Source organism: Phyllobates terribilis, unplaced genomic scaffold (genome assembly GCF_046119375.1).
Source record: "Phyllobates terribilis strain yellow unplaced genomic scaffold, ASM4611937v1 Scaffold_7__3_contigs__length_470593459, whole genome shotgun sequence".
Lineage (NCBI taxonomy): Eukaryota > Metazoa > Chordata > Amphibia > Anura > Dendrobatidae > Phyllobates > Phyllobates terribilis.
In genome coordinates, this window is record NW_027362767.1 from 259,751,338 (window position 1) to 259,769,377 (window position 18,040).

The following is an 18,040-nucleotide window of genomic DNA, read 5'->3' on the forward strand; positions in this document are numbered from 1 at the left end:
TACACTTGTCCAAGGATTTTATTACTGACCTACCGGTAGCTGCAGGCAAGACTGTGGTTCTGGTGGTTGTAGATAAGTTCAGTAAAATGGTTCATTTCATCGCATTAACAGCACTTCCAAATGCCAAAACTCTTGCTCAGGTTTTTATTAATGAGATCGTGAAGCTTCAAGGGGTTCCCTCCGATGTGGTGTCAGATCAGGGGACCAAGTTTGTTTAAGTTCTGGAGAGCTTTCTGTACTCGAATGGGGGTGCAGCTGTTTTTTTCTTCTGCCTTCCATCCTCAGTCGAATGGACATACCGAGCACATTATTCAGAATTTAGAGACTTACTTCAGGTGTTTTGTCTCTGAAAACCAGGAGGATTGGGCATCTTACTTACCGTTGGCCAAGTTTGCTATTAATAATCATCGTCAAGAATCTACCGGCAGGTCACCGTTCTTTGATGCATACGGTTACCATCCACAGTTTGGTACTTTTAGTGGGGGAGGGGCTTCGGGAGTTCCGGAGGGGGAACGTTTTGCTTTGTCGCTCTTCTGTGTGGCGGGGGGTAGTTCTGAGTAATTTGAAGATTATGGGAGATGGGTACAAATGTATGGCTGACAGGAAACGCTCGCCAGGTCCTGACCTAAGTGTGAATGACTTTGTGTGGTTGTCTACCAAGAATATCAAGTTGAAGGTTCCTTCCTGGAAGCTGGGACCTAGATTTATTGGTCCCTATAAAATAACTGCCGTCATTAACTCATCAGCGTTTCGTCTTGAGTTACCTCAGGCCCTTAAGATCCACAATGTGTTCCACAGGTCTCTGCTCAAGAAATATGTAGAACCTCTTGAGTCCTCTCCCCTGCCGCCACCCCCAATCATGGTTAATGGTAATTTGGGAGTTCTAAATTTCGAGGATTGTTGATTACCGTCTCCAGCGTCGTTCCCTACAGTACTTGGTACACTGGAAGGGTTATGGTCCAGAGGAAAGGATGTGGGTTTCAGCATCAGAGGTGAATGCCCCTAGGCTGGTTCGTTCGTTCCATGCCTCTCATCCTGAGTAACCTGGTCCTGAGTGTCCGGACGCCACTTGTAGAAGGTGGGGGGAGTTACTGTCACGGGTGTGTCAGGTGTGACACAGTCGTTCTTGATCCAGCTGTAGAAGGTCATTGCGCTTGGCTCTGCAGGCACCTTCTTGATCTTTTCATCTCTGTAGTGTAGTGATATCCTTCTCCCTCTAGGACCTAGCAGTGATTTCCACCTTCTGCTGCTAATTGACACACCCTTGCTGGATGTTTAAATACCTTCAGTCTCTCCAGAGAGTCGCCGGTGATAGCTCCATTTTCCTCTGTCCAGGATTGAAGTACTAGTAGTCGGCTAGTGTCTTGGAGCTCAATTGGAGGATAGTTGGCGTGATCTCTCTGGTGACTTCTCAAGCTAAGTTTTTTCCCTTGTCTGTTTACCTGTTTGTCTTTAGTTGCAGTGTGTGCTGACTAGTGCTCACCCCGTCCCCTCCCTATCTAGGGCCTATCACTAGGGGCAGTCAGGGATTAGGTTTCCTGCTCGTCGATAGGTGCGGAACCTATTTAGGGACGTTAGGGGAGTCAGGGTGCTGTCAGATCTGCCTAGGGGTCTCCCCTCCCCCTTTCCCTAGTGTTTGGGCTTTCTCCCCCTCTTCCCGTTGTTGTGCACTTAGTCTTTCCCTGACCTTGCGTGGCAATAAAGGGCAGTATTATAGTCATTATATTCTTGTACATAGGGGCAGTATTTTATTAGTTATATTCTTGTATTTAGGAGCAGAATTATAGTCATTATATTCTGGTACATTGGAGCAGTATTATAGTCGTTATATTCTTGTACATAGGGGCAGTATTATAGTCATTATATTTTTGTACATAGGAGGCAGTATTACGATAGTTATATTCTTGTACATTTGGAGCAGTATTATAGTAGTTATATTCTTGTATTTAGGGGCAGTATTATAGTAGTTATATTCTTGTATTTAGGGGCAGTATTATAGTAGTTATATTCTTGTACATAGGAGGCAGTATTATAGTAGTTATATTCTTGTACATAGGGAGCAGTATTATAGTAGTTATATTCTTGCACATAGGGGGCAGTATTATAGTAGTTATATTCTTGTACATAGGGGGCAGTATTATAGTAGTTATATTCTTGTACATAGGGGGCAGTATTATAGTAGTTATATCCTTGTACATAGGAGGCAGTATTATAGTAGTTATATTCTTGTACATAGGGGGCAGTATTATAGTAGTTATATTCTTGTACATAGGTGGCAGTATTATAGTAGTTATATTCTTGTACATAGGGGGCAGTATTATAGTAGTTATATTCTTGTACATAGGGGGCAGTATTATAGTAGTTATATTCTTGTACATAGGGGGCAGTATTATGGTAGTTATATTCTTGTACATAGGGGGCAGTATTATAGTAGTTATATTCTTGTACATAGGAGGCAGTATTATAGTAGTTATATTCTTGTACATTGCGGCAGTATTTTATTATCTATATTGTTCATATGCTCAGCGGTCACCATTCTTCTACAGGATACTTACTACTGTACAATGAGGAGTCACTTATTGTATATTACAGGCCATACCTGAATCCTCGGCACTCTGGGAGAGCTCGGGAAGTTTACGTAGTGGTTTGGTTGGCTGCTGGTAGTCAAGATCTAGAGGGAAGATTCTCTCATAGGTGGGGTTGGACTGGTGGATCTGTGTCTGGTTGTTGTTGCCAATGGTGTAACTGTAGAAGGACAATCGTACAGTGGCGTCTTCTTCTAAGATTCGACGTGGGGCCTGAAAAGTATCATGCTATTATTACAATAATGTCCCGATTATCAAGATCTTATGATATCACTTCTCCCCGGAACTTTACCTTCTCCAGTCTCTTTTGTATATATTGTTTCCACAGGATCAGGACTATAATAATGAGCAGGAGAAGGATTATGGCCACCAAACAGCCAATCAGAACAGAGGTCTTTGGCTCATCTGGTTTGTCCAGTGGTCGGCTGATGGTGAATGGGAAAGTGGTTTCTGGAAAAGAAAAAAGATGGTCATTGGTGGCCATAGGTAAGTTGAGGGTGCTCATTGGCACTCATAGCTGGGCAGGTTAATCAAGTGGTGGTTGGCAGAGGTGTGTTAGAAATCGAAATCAATAGGTGGATATTGAAGGTCATAGGCAAGCATTGGTTAGTATTCATAGCCTAGCAGAAAGCTGTTGACATTCAAAGATAGACAACTGGAGGGTCTCAGTTAAGGCAAGCGAGGTGGGTAGGGGCACTTATTGTTAGGCAGTGGTGTTTGTTGTTTCTGGGCAAGTGGTGGTTGGCCTTGATGGAATTTTGTGCTCATGGGGGGGTAACACAAGGGCAACTGGATGGCATTAAGAACTCAGCAGTCAGATATCAGTAAGCATATGCAATGGCACAGCTACAGGGAGGACTATAATTATGGGGATACTCCGGCATGGTCACTTTTGCTTTTAACACAATTATTTTGGGATGCCATTTATTATAGGACTATTCCTGGTGTGATACTATCATGTAACGGGTACTTATTTATATTTCTTTTGAAACAATGGAGTGCTCAGTAGTCACAGGTTATGGTATACAGTACAGACCAAAAGTTTGGACACACCTTCTCATTTAAAGATTTTTCTGTATTTTCTTGACTATGAAAATTGTACATTCACACTGAAGGCATCAAAACTATGAATTAACACATGTGGAATTATATACTTAACAAAAAAGTGTGAAACAACTGAAAATATGTCTTATATTCTAGGTTCTTCAAAGTAGACACCTTTTGCTTTGATGACTGCTTTGCACACTCTTGGCATTCTCTTGATGAGCTTCAAGAGGTAGTCACCGGAAATGGTCTTTCAACAATCTTGAAGGAGTTCCCAGAGATGCTTAGCACTTGTTGGCCCTTTTGCCTTCACTCTACGGTCCAGCTCACCCCAAACCATCTCGATTGGGTTCAGGTCTGGTGACTGTGGAGGCCAGGTCATCTGGCGTAGCACCACATCACTCTCCCTCTTGGTCAAATAGCCCTTACACAGCCTGGAGGTGTGTTTGGGGTCATTGTCCTATTGAAAAATAAATGATGGTTCAACTAAACGCAAACCGGATGGAATAGCATGCCGCTGCAAGATGCTGTGGTAGCCATGCGGGTTCAGTATGCCTTCAATTTTGAATAAATCCCCAACAGTGTCACCAGCAAAGCACCCCCACACCATCACACCTCCTCCTCCATGCTTCACGGTGGGAACCAGGCATGTAGAGTCCATCCGTTCACCTTTTCTGCGTCGCACAAAGACACGGTGGTTGGAACCAAAGATCTCAAATTTGGACTCATCAGACCAAAGCACAGATTTCCACTGGTCTAATGTCCATTCCTTGTGTTCTTTAGCCCAAACAAGTCTCTTCTGCTTGTTGCCTGTCCTTAGCAGTGGTTTCCTAGCAGCTATTTTACCATGAAGGCCTGCTGCACAAAGTCTCCTCTTAACAGTTGTTGTAGAGATGTGTCTGCTGCTAGAACTCTGTGTGGATTGACTTGGTCTCTAATCTGAGCTGCTGTTAACCTGCGATTTCTGAGGCTGGTGACTCGGATAAACTTATCCTCAGAAGCAGAGGTGACTCGTGGTCTTCCTTTCCTGGGGCGGTCCTCATGTGAGCCCGTTTCTTTGTAGCGCTTGATGGTTTTTGCAACTGCACTTGGGGACACTTTCAAAGTTTTCCCAATTTTTCGCACTGACTGACCTTCATTTCTTAAAGTAATGATGGCCACTCGTTTTTCTTTACTTAGCTGCTTTTTTCTTGCCATAATACAAATTCTAACAGTCTATTCAGTAGGACTATCAGCTGTGTATCCACCCGACTTCTGCACAGCACAACTGATGGTCCCAACCCCATTTATAAGGCAAGAAATCCCACTTATTAAACCTGACAGGGCACACCTGTGAAGTGAAAACCATTTCCGGTGACTACCTCTTGAAGCTCATCAAGAGAATGCCAAGAGTGTGCAAAGCAGTCATCAAAGCAAAAGGTGGCTACTTTGAAGAACCTAGAATATAAGACATATTTTCAGTTGTTTCACACTTTTTTGTTAAGTATATAATTCCACATGTGTTAATTCATAGTTTTGATGCCTTCAGTGTGAATGTTCAATTTTCAAAGTCATGAAAATACAGAAAAATCTTTAAATGAGAAGGTGTGTCCAAACTTTTGGTCTGTACTGTATGTTCAGGTATCATGTACACATCACTCACCAGATTTCCTCTCAGTAGCGTTTAGGATGGGAGTGTCAGTGGTAGCAGCCTTGACAGTAGTAGGAGGGAGGGTAACAACGGTGGGCACATCAATATCCATATCTGGAGAGGAAGAAGAGGATAATAAGAAATAAAATATAAATTCAATATATTATTCCTGACTCAAATTCTGTCACTAGTCCTTATATGAGGAGAACTTTCAGAACGTTCATGACTCAGTCCCCATGACAGCACTTCTTGCACCAGCAACCTGACAGCTAGCTCACTGTCATTCAATCAAAATCCAGCTTTAACTTATTAGCAAATCAAAAAAATTACAAAAAAAAGACCTGACTGGTTGCTGAGTTAGCTGCTGCAGAAAGTGTTGTCATAGGGACAACTTACGAATCTGATAATAGGAAGCAGGAAGACCCGGTATCATAAGTGCAAGTGTGAGATAGATACATCCAGAAATATAGTAGGACTGATGTAGCAGAGCATGCTCAAGTATTGCCAGATGTTGCAGAGCTATGTGTGTAATTTGGCACATTATGCTGTGGGATTTTCCATAGGACTGCAGGTAAAGCTGCATTGTACGTTTCAGCTCTGTCATGTCTATATATCAGCACACCTGACCCAAAATATGCCCAAATAACACGAGCTGTCTCACTTGACTGGAACGAGATTTCGCTGAACATCATCCACGTGTCTGCAAAGTAGAACTTGCACAGGATGAAGCTCCCGACTCTCTGCTGTAATGGAATCATGACAAATCTAGAACTGGGGTTCTTGTCATCTAGCACCGTCACTACCCCAACTGACTCCGGCTCCCAGTCAGACTGTTGTCGGGATTTAAAGAAACACTCAGCCCTCTGGAAAATCTTCACCCCCTTGGCGAACATGTTATTACAGTGGACCTTGAAAAGCAAAAAAGAAACATTTTGTATTGGTCTACTCACAGCGTGCAGTAAAGAGAATGTCCTCAGGAAACATATTCTGCATGAGAATGACATCAGGTGACGGTTTACAGAATGAGAATATTGTGATGAGACAGTTTACATCATGTGGATAACCTCAGGAGATATTGTACAGTAATGAGAATGACCTTAGTAAACAGTTTATAGAAATGAGAATGACCTCAGGAGAGATACTAAGCAAAGAGTGAATAAATCGCTCACCATGCTGTGAATGACCAAATCTCTCCTTTTTTATGCAAATGGTTGCCGTATCAAATGCTGCTGACCATCAGGAAAATTGGTCCAAGAAAAAGAAAAGTTGAACGGCACATCCAAAAAAATAGATCAAATCTTCCAATTATTTATTTGAAGATTTGAACTATTTTTTTTGAATGTGTCGTTCAACTTTACTTTTTCTTGGACCTCAGGAGAGAATGTACAGTTTGGAAATGATCTCAGGAGACAGTCTACAGCAATAAGAATAACCTCTGGAGATAGTTTGCAGAATGATAATGATTTCAGGGATAGTTTACAGCATAAGAATGAGTTTACAGAATAAAAATGACCTCAGGATAGTTTACAGCATGAGAAGGATTCGATGAGACCGTTTACATCATGAGAATGACCTTTAGGAGAGAGTATACATTTCAGAGAATGACATAAGATGATAGTTTACAGCATGAGAATGCCCTCATGGACAGTTTACAGCATGAGAAGAACCACAGAGACAGTTTACAGCACATGAATGCCCTTAGAGACAATTTACAGAATGAGAATAGCCTAATATGACAATTAGCACGATGAGAATGACCTGAGGGCACAGCTTACAGTATAAGAATAACCTAAGAAGACAGTTTACAGTATGAAAATGACCTCAGGGACAGTTTGTATAATGAGAATGACATAAGAAGACAGTTTACAGCAAGAGAATGCCCTCATTAGACATATAATGAGAATAACCCAATGAGACAGTTTCCTTTACAGTATGAGAAAGACCTAAAAAGACAGTATACAGCATGAAAATAACATTAGACCTTTTGCAGCATGATAACTACCTCAGGAACAGTTTATAGCATGGTAATGACATGGGGGGACAGTTTACACCATGTGAATGATCTAAAGGGTGAGTTTCCATCTTGAAAGTCACCTCAAGAGACAGTTTACAACGTGAAAATGAGCTAAGAAGACAGAGTACAGTAATGAGAATAACATCAAGAAACAGTTTCCAGCATGATAATGACCCCAAGAGACAGTTTACAGTAGGAACATTACCTAAAAAGGCAGTTCACAGCAGGGGAATTACCTCATAATGCAAAATGTCCAGGAGGTATCAAGGTTTGTTTATATAATGAGAATGACCTCAGTTGAAAGCTTAGGGTACCGTCTCACATAACGACGCACCAGTGATCCCGACAACGATGTGACCTGGCCGGTATCGCTGGTGCATCGCTAAGTGATCGCTAGTGAGCTATCAAACAGGCAGGCTCACCAGCGATCAGAGGAGCAGCGACATCGTGGAAAGAATCTTTCCACAATGTCCTGCTCCTGGTTACCAGCCTGCTGAAGCAGGATCAGGCTGGTAACCATGATAAACAGCGGGTTGCTACGGGCACACGCGCACTTAGTAACCCGCTGTTTATTACGCTTACCACTCTGCTACGGTGAGCGGGAGGTTACCGCTCACCGTAGCAGAGTGGTAACCACGATAAACAGTGGGTTACTAAGTGCGCTTGTGCCCCTAGTAACCCGATGTTTATCATGGTTACCAGCCTGATCGCTGCTCCCGCTGGTCACACACAGCGATGTGTGCTGACCAGCGGGAGGGCAAGGACCAAAAAATGGTCCAGGACACTTTGCAGCGATCAGCGACCTCACAGCAGGGGACTGATCGCTGCAAAGTGTCACACATAGCGAGGTCGCAGTTGCGTCACCAAAACCGTGACTCTGCAGCGATCTCGCTAGCGATCTCGCTATGTGAGACGGGGCTTTACAGTGTGAGAATAATTTAGTAAAACAGATTACAGCTTGAAAATGACCTCAGGGACATTTTGCAGCATGTGAATGACCTCAAGGTCAGTTTACTTAATGAGAATGAGCTAAGAAGACAGTTTACAGCATGAGAATGACCTAAGAAGTTGACTTTTTTTTAATGCCAATTCATCAGTACATACATGAGGACGACATCTCTTTTACCTTCATAAATGTAAAGTTTCTGGGTCCATCAAACTGGAACTCTATCTCCACATATCCGCTGCGCGTGCTTTCATTTTTCCAGCCGACATAATCATAGCCAGGCCAAACGCGATATTGATGACTCTGAGTAAAGTCGTCCAACCCAAGAACTCCATCTGTCAGCTGACCCAAACCGTCAAACAGCCGCCTGTGCAGAGAAAATAGGTGGGATTTTGATAAGAATAGGGAAGGTCTTGTTTCATATCCCACTATCTATATATCTTGTAACTTGCTAGTGATAACTCTGCCCCTTCAGGGTAAGTTCCAGTGACCTATAAGTACAGTACCTCTTCTCTAGGTATCCGTCATAGGTAGAGTCATTCAGGTAGGCGACAGGATGTCCAGGAGCCATAAACGTCTCTCCTTCTGGAATACTATATGATTTAAGACCATCTAGAATACATATAATACAAGTCATTCTATGGCTTTCTAAGTTGTTGTAAAACTATAACATTCCTAATAGATTGGGTGATGTACAGCACTGTACAAATGTTTTAGGCAGGTGTGGAAAAAATGCTGCACAGTTTCTTTCAAAAAGTTCATGCAAGTGTACCTGGTGATAAAGGCGAAGGGCAGTCACCAAATAGTGATGGTATTTACATTTCTCTTTTGTTCATTCATATTGTATTTTGTTCAATTGCTAAAAATAAACTATTAACACTTCTATTCTTTAAATCATTCTTACTGTGTAGCATTTCTTCCACACCTGCCTAAAACATTTGCACAGTACTATGTGTTCTTACCAAGCCAAGCACAGCCGTACAACTCCACCCTCATACACACTGTCATGGGGACCTTAGTGACCGGAATGACTCGGATATGACTTGCAATGATCGGAGGCTTCAGATCGGTCAGGACCACCTCATACTCATCTACATTTCCTTTTATAACCTAGATATAGAAAACAGAAAACAGTGTGACCAATCATTCAGAAAACATTATCTATCTATCTACAGTGCCTTGAAAATGTATTCATACCCCGTGAACTTTTCCACATTTTTTCACGTTACATCCACAAACTTAATTGTATTTTATTGGGATTTTTTGTGATATACCAACACGAAGTAGCAAGTATTTGTGAAATGTAAAGTAAATGATAAATGGATTTCTAATTATTTTATAAATATAAATCTAAAAACTGGGACGTGCATTTATATTCAGCCCCTTGTAGTCTTATTCCGCTAAATAAAATCTTGAGTGACCAATTGCCTTCAAGTCACATAATTAGTAAATTGGGTCCACCTGTGTGTAATGTATCCTCAGTATAACTATAGCTGTTCTGTGAAGGCCTCATAGGTGTGAACATCAGGGATCAAACAGCATCATGAAAACCATGGAACACACCAGACAGGTCAGTGATAATGTTGTGGAGAAGAGTAAATCAGGGTTAGGTTATAAAAAAAAAAAAAGTAACCCAAGCTCTGAACATCTCACGGAGCACTGTTCAAGCGAGCCCATAGTAATATACTCCACAAATCTGGCCTTTATGGAAGAGTAGCAAGAAGAAAGCCAGTTTTGAAAGCAAGCCATAAGACGTCTTGATTGCAGTTTACAAATAGCAGGGGACACAGCAAGCGTGTGGAAGAAGGTGCTCTAGTCAGATAAGACCAAAGTAGAACTCTTTGGTCTAAATGTAAAATGCTACATGAGGCAGAAAACCAACACTGCACAACACCCAGAGTTGATGGGACGCTGCCCGCGACCAATCACCGATTTGGGCGCCACATTTAAATAGCGTCCGCGACCAATCACCGATCTTGGCTCCACATTTAAACACCGCTGTGCTGATTGGTCGTCGACGCCGGGCGCAACCAATCACTGATTTTGGCGCCACATTTAAATAGCGTCCGTGACCAATCAGCACAGCGGTGTTTAAATGTGGCGCCAAGATCGGTGATTGGTCGCGGCCGATATTTAAATTTGGCGCCCAAATCGGTGATTGGTCGCGGGCAGCGTCCACGACCAATCAGCACAGTAGTGTTTAACTTTTGCGGCAAGATCAGTGATTGGTCCCGGGCCAAGACCGCGACCAATCACCGATTTGTGCGGCACATTTAAATAGCGGCCGCGACCAATTGGATGTCAGCGCCGCTCCCCGGTCCTCCCTTCACACCCTAGGCGCATGGATGTCAGCGCCGCTGCCTGTGCGGATACTTCCGCTGCGAGAACCCGGGACATGAGCGGGCGCTCGCAGCAGAAGTATCCCGACCCGCAGCGCCGCTCCCCGGTCCTCCCTCGACACCCTAGCCGCTGATGTCCCCACAGTATCCGCATGGTGTTACAAAGGTCCGGACATTTGTGTTAAAAATCGCTGATTGGTCGCTGGCGCTGCCCGCGACCAATCACCGATTTTGGCGCCACATTTAAATAGCGTCCGCGACCAATCAGTACAGCGGTGTTTAAATGTGGAGCCAAGATCGGTGATTGGTCGCGGCCGATATTTAAATTTGGCGCCCAAATCGGTGATTGGTTGCGGGCACAGGCAGCGGCGCTCCCCGGTCCTCACCAATACGATTCCACTCCCCGGTCCTCACCAATACGATTCGCTGATTGGTCGCGGGCGGAGAGCGCGACCAATCAGTGATCTTGGCGCTAAAGTTAAACACCGCTCTGCTGATTGGTCGCGGACGCCAGCCGCTCCCCGGTCCTCACTAATACGACGCTGATTGGTTGCGGCCACCGGCCCCGACCAATCATCGATATGGGCAGCAAATTTAAACCCCGCTCTGCTGATTGGTCGCGGTGGCCGGCCCCGACCAATCAGCGATTTTGGTGGTAAATTGAAACACCGCTCTGCTGATTGGTCGCGGCTGGCGGTAGCGACCAATCAGCGATTTTGGCGCAAAATTTAAACAACGCTCTGCTGATTGGTCGCGGACAGCAGACTCGACCAATCAGCGAGATTGGCGCCAAATTTAAACAATGCTCTGCTAATTGGTCGCGGTCGCCGGCCGCGAACAATCAGCAGTATTGGCGCAAAATTTAAACCCCGCTCTGCTGATGGGTCGCGTTCGCTGGCCGTGACGAATCTGCGATATAGGCGCCAAATTTTAACACCGCTTTGCTGATTGGTCGCGGTTGCCGGCCTCGACCAATCAGCGATTTTGGCGCCAAATGTAAACACCGCTCTGCTGCTTGCGCCCGGTCGGCCGCATACCTATTCTAGAATACCCGATGCGTTAGAATCGGGCCACCATCTAGTTAAAAATATTTAGAAAACCTTCTATCATTTCCTTTACACTTCACAAATACTTGCTACGTTCAGTTGGTATCACATAAAATACAAATACAGTACATTTACATTTGTGGGTGTAACATGAAAAAATGTGGAAAAGGTCACGAGGTATGGAAACATTTTCAAGGCACTGTATACATTAACCTATATATCTATCTATCCCCTATTACACTTGAGAAAGGCTCATTAATTTTTTACCCAAAACGATGCCACATATGGACTAATAAAATCTGCTATTTTTGGAAACCTTTTCTGGAGTGCTGTTTATTTTTGGATTTTTTGTATTCGAGCCAGCGGTTCGGTGAGACGTGCACTCATGTGGATCAAATACTTGTGCTGCTTTAATTCCTGGGCTTTCTATATCATATCTATCCTACCTATCTATGTATCTCACTCAAATCACCTATTTATCGATCTATCCATCTGCCTAGCTCTCTGTCCTTGACACATTTCCGATACATTATTGCAGTATAGATTTAGTAATAATTATCTAGGAGTAAAGTCAAGACTAAACAAGGTCATTGTTCACTTTGGCAGGATGGCCTTTATCAGAAGTTATGTCAAGGATAAGCAACCAGCTGCTCACCACTTCACCAGGCAGACGACTCAGGGCCAGTCTGCGGTCATACAGCTTGCTTGAATGGCGTAGTTTGGGAGATATTACTTTTGATGAATCGTCGCTCTTTCTTGTTGACTTACGTCTTAGAGAAATTGACCGCATCATGCATTTGTCAGGGCAGGATGTGGTGTACCCATGAGAAGAAGACACCGTCTTCTCCTGAGACCAGCTGCATGTCATCGGTCTTGCTCATCTGGAAGGAGAAGATCGACCTTCTTGTCGTGAGACCGCTAATATGGCCATGACTGGGAGATTGATTCCTATCTTTTCTTGATAGAGTAGCTTAGTAAATTTCCCAATACATTACTTTTTTCTCTATTCACAAAATTGTAAATGCAGCTGATGTACAAGAAAATGTAAGAAAAGTGTGTGGTGTAGGATTAATGCCGGAGACAAGATTAGGATTACATGGCCACCACTGAGGGTTAATACCCAGCTTTCCTTGACAGCAAATCTGTGTAACATCAAATCAGTTGGGTGACTAAACTGTTTTAAGTTTCGGATGAATGCCCATTAAGGATATGTGGTGTGACTTGTACAGGATTCTTGCCTGCTGTCCTTGGTGGTCCTTCCATGAAAGCCATCGCTCCCCGTTGCGACTGTAGTCCACTCTGTAAGATCTGGCAAACTCCTTTCCTGTGGCTCTGGCATGTCGACCCTGAGTTCCAATCAAGGTGATGAAGAAGAGTTTGTGTAGATGTATCTGTAAGTATTGCACATCCTCAGGCTGCAGCAGACCCGCTGGGCACCAGGCTCCATCACCTTCTTCTCGTTGCAATCTGAATGAAGAGAAAAATTACAAAATATCCCAACCATGTGGATTTAAGATGGAATATTTGCCCCAGATTTATCATATGGGCATTAAGTATACTTCCCAACCATCCCAGATAATCTAGTGTGACTGTCCCAAATCTGGGGAGCTTTCCTGTTGTCCAGGAAGATATGGGGTATATCCCAACTTCTGCTTTATCTGTGATATAATGTTGCAGATCCAATTGAATACAACAGTGGAGCAGGGAGCTGTAAGATCCCTGCTAAATTATTGAGTCCATGTAGAGATCAAAGGGTCCTGTCAGGACCTTAAGGTGATATAACAGTCAGGTCACGCGACATAAGAGGGAAGAGGAGTAGGACACAAGCAAGGTGTGTGCATATATAGCAGATTTGAGTGTGTATAGCAGAGCTGAGTGTGTGTACCGCAGAGCTGAGTGTGTGTATGTAGCAGCGCTAGGTGTATGTGTGTGTGTATATATATATATATATATATATATATATATATATATATATATAATATATATATATCTCACATAGCTGAGTGTGTTGAAGCAGAAGTGGAGTGTGTATGTTGATATGGCAAAGTGTGAGTGTTGATGTAGTAGAGCTGTGTGTTAATGTAGCAGAATACGTGTGTGTGCGGTGTAGTAGGGCTGTCTGTGTTGATGTAGCAGAGCTGTCTGTGTACATTGCGGGGGGCATCATAGTGTATGTGTGGAGGGGGCTCTGGGGACTGTGTATGGTTGAATACACTGTGGTAAAATCATATTGTGTGTGGTCTACACTGTGGGGGCATTACACTATGTATGGCCACAGTACGTGTTCCTCTTTCTTATTTTTCAAAATTGGTAAGTATGGCATTGTGTAAAGCAGTTAGTATACAGTAATCAGTGCAGGATACAGAAGGTCCTATTGCCCTTACCTCCCTCACCCTAAAAAGTCACAGATTCTGCCTGTCCATCCATGTCTATACTCCATAACATACCAACTTCGGGTGTGCAAGAAAAGTGAAACCATTCACAGCAATATTTGATTTACACCATCCATCCCCTTAGATGGAAACAAAATGCTGAATATAGAATATAGAGTGCTACAGACAGAACACAGAGTGCCACATGAAATACAGAATGCTGGTATAGAATATAGAGTGCTACAGACAGAACACAGAGTGCCACATGAAATACAGAATGCTGGATATAGAATATGGAGTGCTACAGACAGAACATAGAGTGCCACATGAAATACAGAATGCTGGATATAGAATATAGAGTGCTACAGACAGAACACAGAGTGCCACATGAAATACAGAATGCTGGATACAGAATATAGAGTGCTACAGACAGAACACAGAGTGCCACATGAAATACAGAATGCTGGATACAGAATATAGAGTGCTACAGACAGAACACAGAGTGCCACATGAAATACAGAATGCTGAACATAGAGTGCCACATGGAATACAGAATGCTGGATACAGAATATAGAGTGCTACAGACAGAACACAGAGTGCCACATGAAATACAGAATGCTGGATATAGAATATAGAGTGCTACAGACAGAACATAGAGTGCCACATGAAATACAGAATGCTGAACATAGAGTGCCACATGGAATACAGAATGCTGGATATAGAATATAGAGTGCTACAGACAGAACATAGAGTGCCACATGAAATACAGAATGCTGGATACAGAATATGGAGTGCTACAGACAGAACATAGAGTGCCACATGAAATACAGAATGCTGGATATAGAATATAGAGTGCTACAGACAGAACATAGAGTGCCACATGAAATACAGAATGCTGGATATAGAATATAGAGTGCTACAGACAGAACATAGAGTGCCACATGAAATACAGAATGCTGGATACAGAATATGGAGTGCTTCAGACATAGAGTGCCACATATAGAATCAGAATGCTGTATACGTAATACAGCATGGTGGCTCAGTGGTTAGCACTGTATGGTGGCTCAGTGGTTAGAACTGCAGCCTTGCAGCGCTGGGGTCCTGGGTTCAAATCCCACCAAGAACAACATCTGCAAGAAGTTTGTATGTTCTCCCCATGTTTGCGTGGGTTTCCTCCGGGTTCTCCGGTTTCCTCCCACACTCTAAAGACATACTGATAGGGAATCTAGATTGTGAACCCCAATGGGGGCAGTGCTGATAATGTCTGTAAAGCGCTGCGGAATTAATGTCTCTATATAAGTGAGGAACATAAATAAATATAGAGTGCTACATAAAATACAGAATGCTACATACAGAATATAGAGTGCTACAGATGGGACAGAGTGCCACATATAGAAACAGAATGCCGTATACGTAATATAGAGTGCTACAGACAACATAGAGTGCCAAATATAGAAACAAAATACTGTATATAGAATATAGAGTGCTACAGACAGAACATAGAGTGCCACATGAAATACAGAATATTGGATATAGAATATAGAGTGCTACAAATAGATTCAGAAAAAGGTTCCCCACAGAGAGAACATAGAAAGCCAAACCGGGAATACAATGTCACATATAGAAAAAAAGTTCATAAAGTGTTGCACAAATTATAGAGTGTTGCGTTCATAATGTGGAGTGCTTCATATAGAAAACTGAGTGCTGCATGTAAAGAACTGAGTATAAACTAACACGGCAGGGACTAAGACTTCACTTAGGGGGGACGGGACGGGACGGGACGGGACGACATCTGATGTCAATGGCCAACTCAGCAGTTCTCCTATTTGATCTGATTGGGTATTTGTCAGCCTCTATGTGCTAAGACTACAAGGATATTCCCTTATGTAGATCGGATATGTGCCATACCTCGCATACTGGGGCCCGGTTGACTCATACCATTGGCTGGAAGCAGTGATGTCCTCATCACGTATCGTTCGGTCATGCATCCCCAGGGCATACCGACATATGGCTGCCAGAAGAGAAAAAGGAGATATAGATGGGGGTGATAACAGCACAATAATTTGCCATGTATATAGCTAATCCTGGGAAAACACATCACCAGCACAACTCTCTCCTGTCCTGATGCTTTGCTACAATGTATCAATCTGGTGTCCAGACCATTTAGCTCACAGAGGATTGTCTACACTGGATACAATTGAAGCAAACCTTCCATGGTGAGACGTATACAATCTATCTAGGCTTTGGAGCTCTGGTTCTTACTCAAGAATGTTTCTATTCAGTGACAGCAAGCATATAAGAAATTTCTAGACAAAATATATGAGAAAGGTCCACAAACTGTCCTTACCCGGTATAACTTCTGAGGTTAATTGTCCAGTCAGAAAAGCCAGAAGAAAAATGTGGAGATACATTCTGCGGAGCCTAGACGTGTCCTGACCCCCGCTGGCTTTCCACTTCTATTGACGGCTGCCGGCTTCACTCACCTACATTTCTGTAAGAAGAAGGAACATAACGAGATAGGAGCAAGTAGAATCTTATCTGATGATGGCTTATATACAATGTTACGTGGAAATTCCACATATTTCAGGACAGATTTTCAGTGACAGCAAAACAGAGATCTTAAAAATAATGAGGCATTGACACACAAAGTATATACGTTACTAAACAAGGGGCAAAACTGATCCACTGTGCCATGCCTACCTAGTCCAGAGGCTTTATGGATCCTCTGCCCCTTAGACCCACAGACTATAAAGTTTTGCCCAGTTTCTTATATGATGTAGTACTACATCTGACCAGTAGATGGCAGAAGACACAAGTTTATTGTTCATGTCTATCTAGATAATTTCACTATTGGAGGTCAATATTCTGTAACCTGCAGCTCTACAGCTACAGCTGGAAAGAATGGGAATTACACAAGGATGGGGATAAAAACAAGATGACATTATTGAAGCACAGAGTATTTAAGCAGAGAAGTGTGTAGGTTCTGCGGGAGGCGGTGACCAAGGATATGATGATTTAAATGAGGAGAAGAATGCAGATGATGGGGAAGTGTCAAGGTGTGAGAAGGGACAAGGAGACAGGAGGGTCAGAGACAGAGAGCAGGAGAAGTGTCCTCAGCAGTGCAGAGTGTTTTAGCAGAGCAGTGTGCAGATGTTATGAGGTCAGGAATAGTAAAAATGAAAAAAAACCTTCAAGTAGAATAGGCCGTTGCTTAAATAATCACATCCCTGGATAGACAGTAGATGACAACACCCTCTACTTAGGTAATAAAGTGCAAACTATTGTTTTCGGTTATCAGCCTTAGAAGTTAATGGTTTTAACACAGCTTATGACCGCATTCACATGATGTGTTCCTGACGCATTTCTTCCCATGATTTTCTTAAAATCACATGAAAAAATGCATCATTGCATCATGCGAACACGTAAAGATCCCCAGTAAATGTCCCCCACTTTGTTTAATTTCTTAGATATATTATTCAGTCATTTATTTCTGGGCAAGCTGAATGACCACTAATGTTAGCCTTATACAGGGTGGGCCACGATATGGTTACCACTAAGGATAACCTTATACAGGGTGGGCCACGATAAAAGGTGACCACTAAGGTTAGCCTTATACAGGGTGGGACACGATACGGTGACCACTAAGGTTAGCTTTATACAGGGTAGGCCACGATACGGTGACCATTAAGGTTAGCTTTATATAGGTTGGACCACGATACAGTGACCACTAAGGTTAGCCTTATACAGGGTGGAACATGATACGGTGAGCACTAAGGTTAGCCTTATACTGGGTGGGCCACGATACGGTAACCACTAAGGTTAGCCTTATACTGGGTGAACCACAATAACCGGTGACCACTATGGTTAGCTTTATACATAGTGGTCCATGATACGGTGACCACTCAGATTAGCTTTATACAGGGTGGGCCACGATACGGTGCCCATTAAGGTTAGCTTTATTCAATACGGGGTGGGCCACGATAACTGGTGACCTCTAAAGTTAGCCTTATACAGGGTAGGCCACAATAACCAGTGACCGCTATGGTTAGCCTTATACAGGGTGG

The 18,040-nt window shown here is 43.1% G+C and overlaps 1 protein-coding gene across 7 annotated transcripts in view; it reads right to left on the minus strand.

Moving 5' to 3' along the window:
• Positions 1-18,040, minus strand: part of LOC141154488 (discoidin domain-containing receptor 2-like) — a 143,859-nt gene that overhangs the window by 20,417 nt on the left and 105,402 nt on the right. For all 7 annotated transcript variants that reach the window (XM_073640494.1, XM_073640499.1, XM_073640495.1 and 4 more), the window contains 10 exons: positions 16,324-16,467; positions 15,885-15,987; positions 12,843-13,071; positions 9,182-9,329; positions 8,726-8,831; positions 8,400-8,586; positions 5,921-6,167; positions 5,272-5,373; positions 2,878-3,035; positions 2,600-2,798 (listed from right to left, as the gene is read on the minus strand). In XM_073640494.1, the coding sequence (XP_073496595.1) occupies positions 2,600-2,798; positions 2,878-3,035; positions 5,272-5,373; positions 5,921-6,167; positions 8,400-8,586; positions 8,726-8,831; positions 9,182-9,329; positions 12,843-13,071; positions 15,885-15,987; positions 16,324-16,387 (1,543 nt within the window). In that variant the 5' untranslated portion in view covers positions 16,388-16,467. The remainder of the gene's footprint in view (positions 1-2,599; positions 2,799-2,877; positions 3,036-5,271; positions 5,374-5,920; positions 6,168-8,399; positions 8,587-8,725; positions 8,832-9,181; positions 9,330-12,842; positions 13,072-15,884; positions 15,988-16,323; positions 16,468-18,040) is intronic.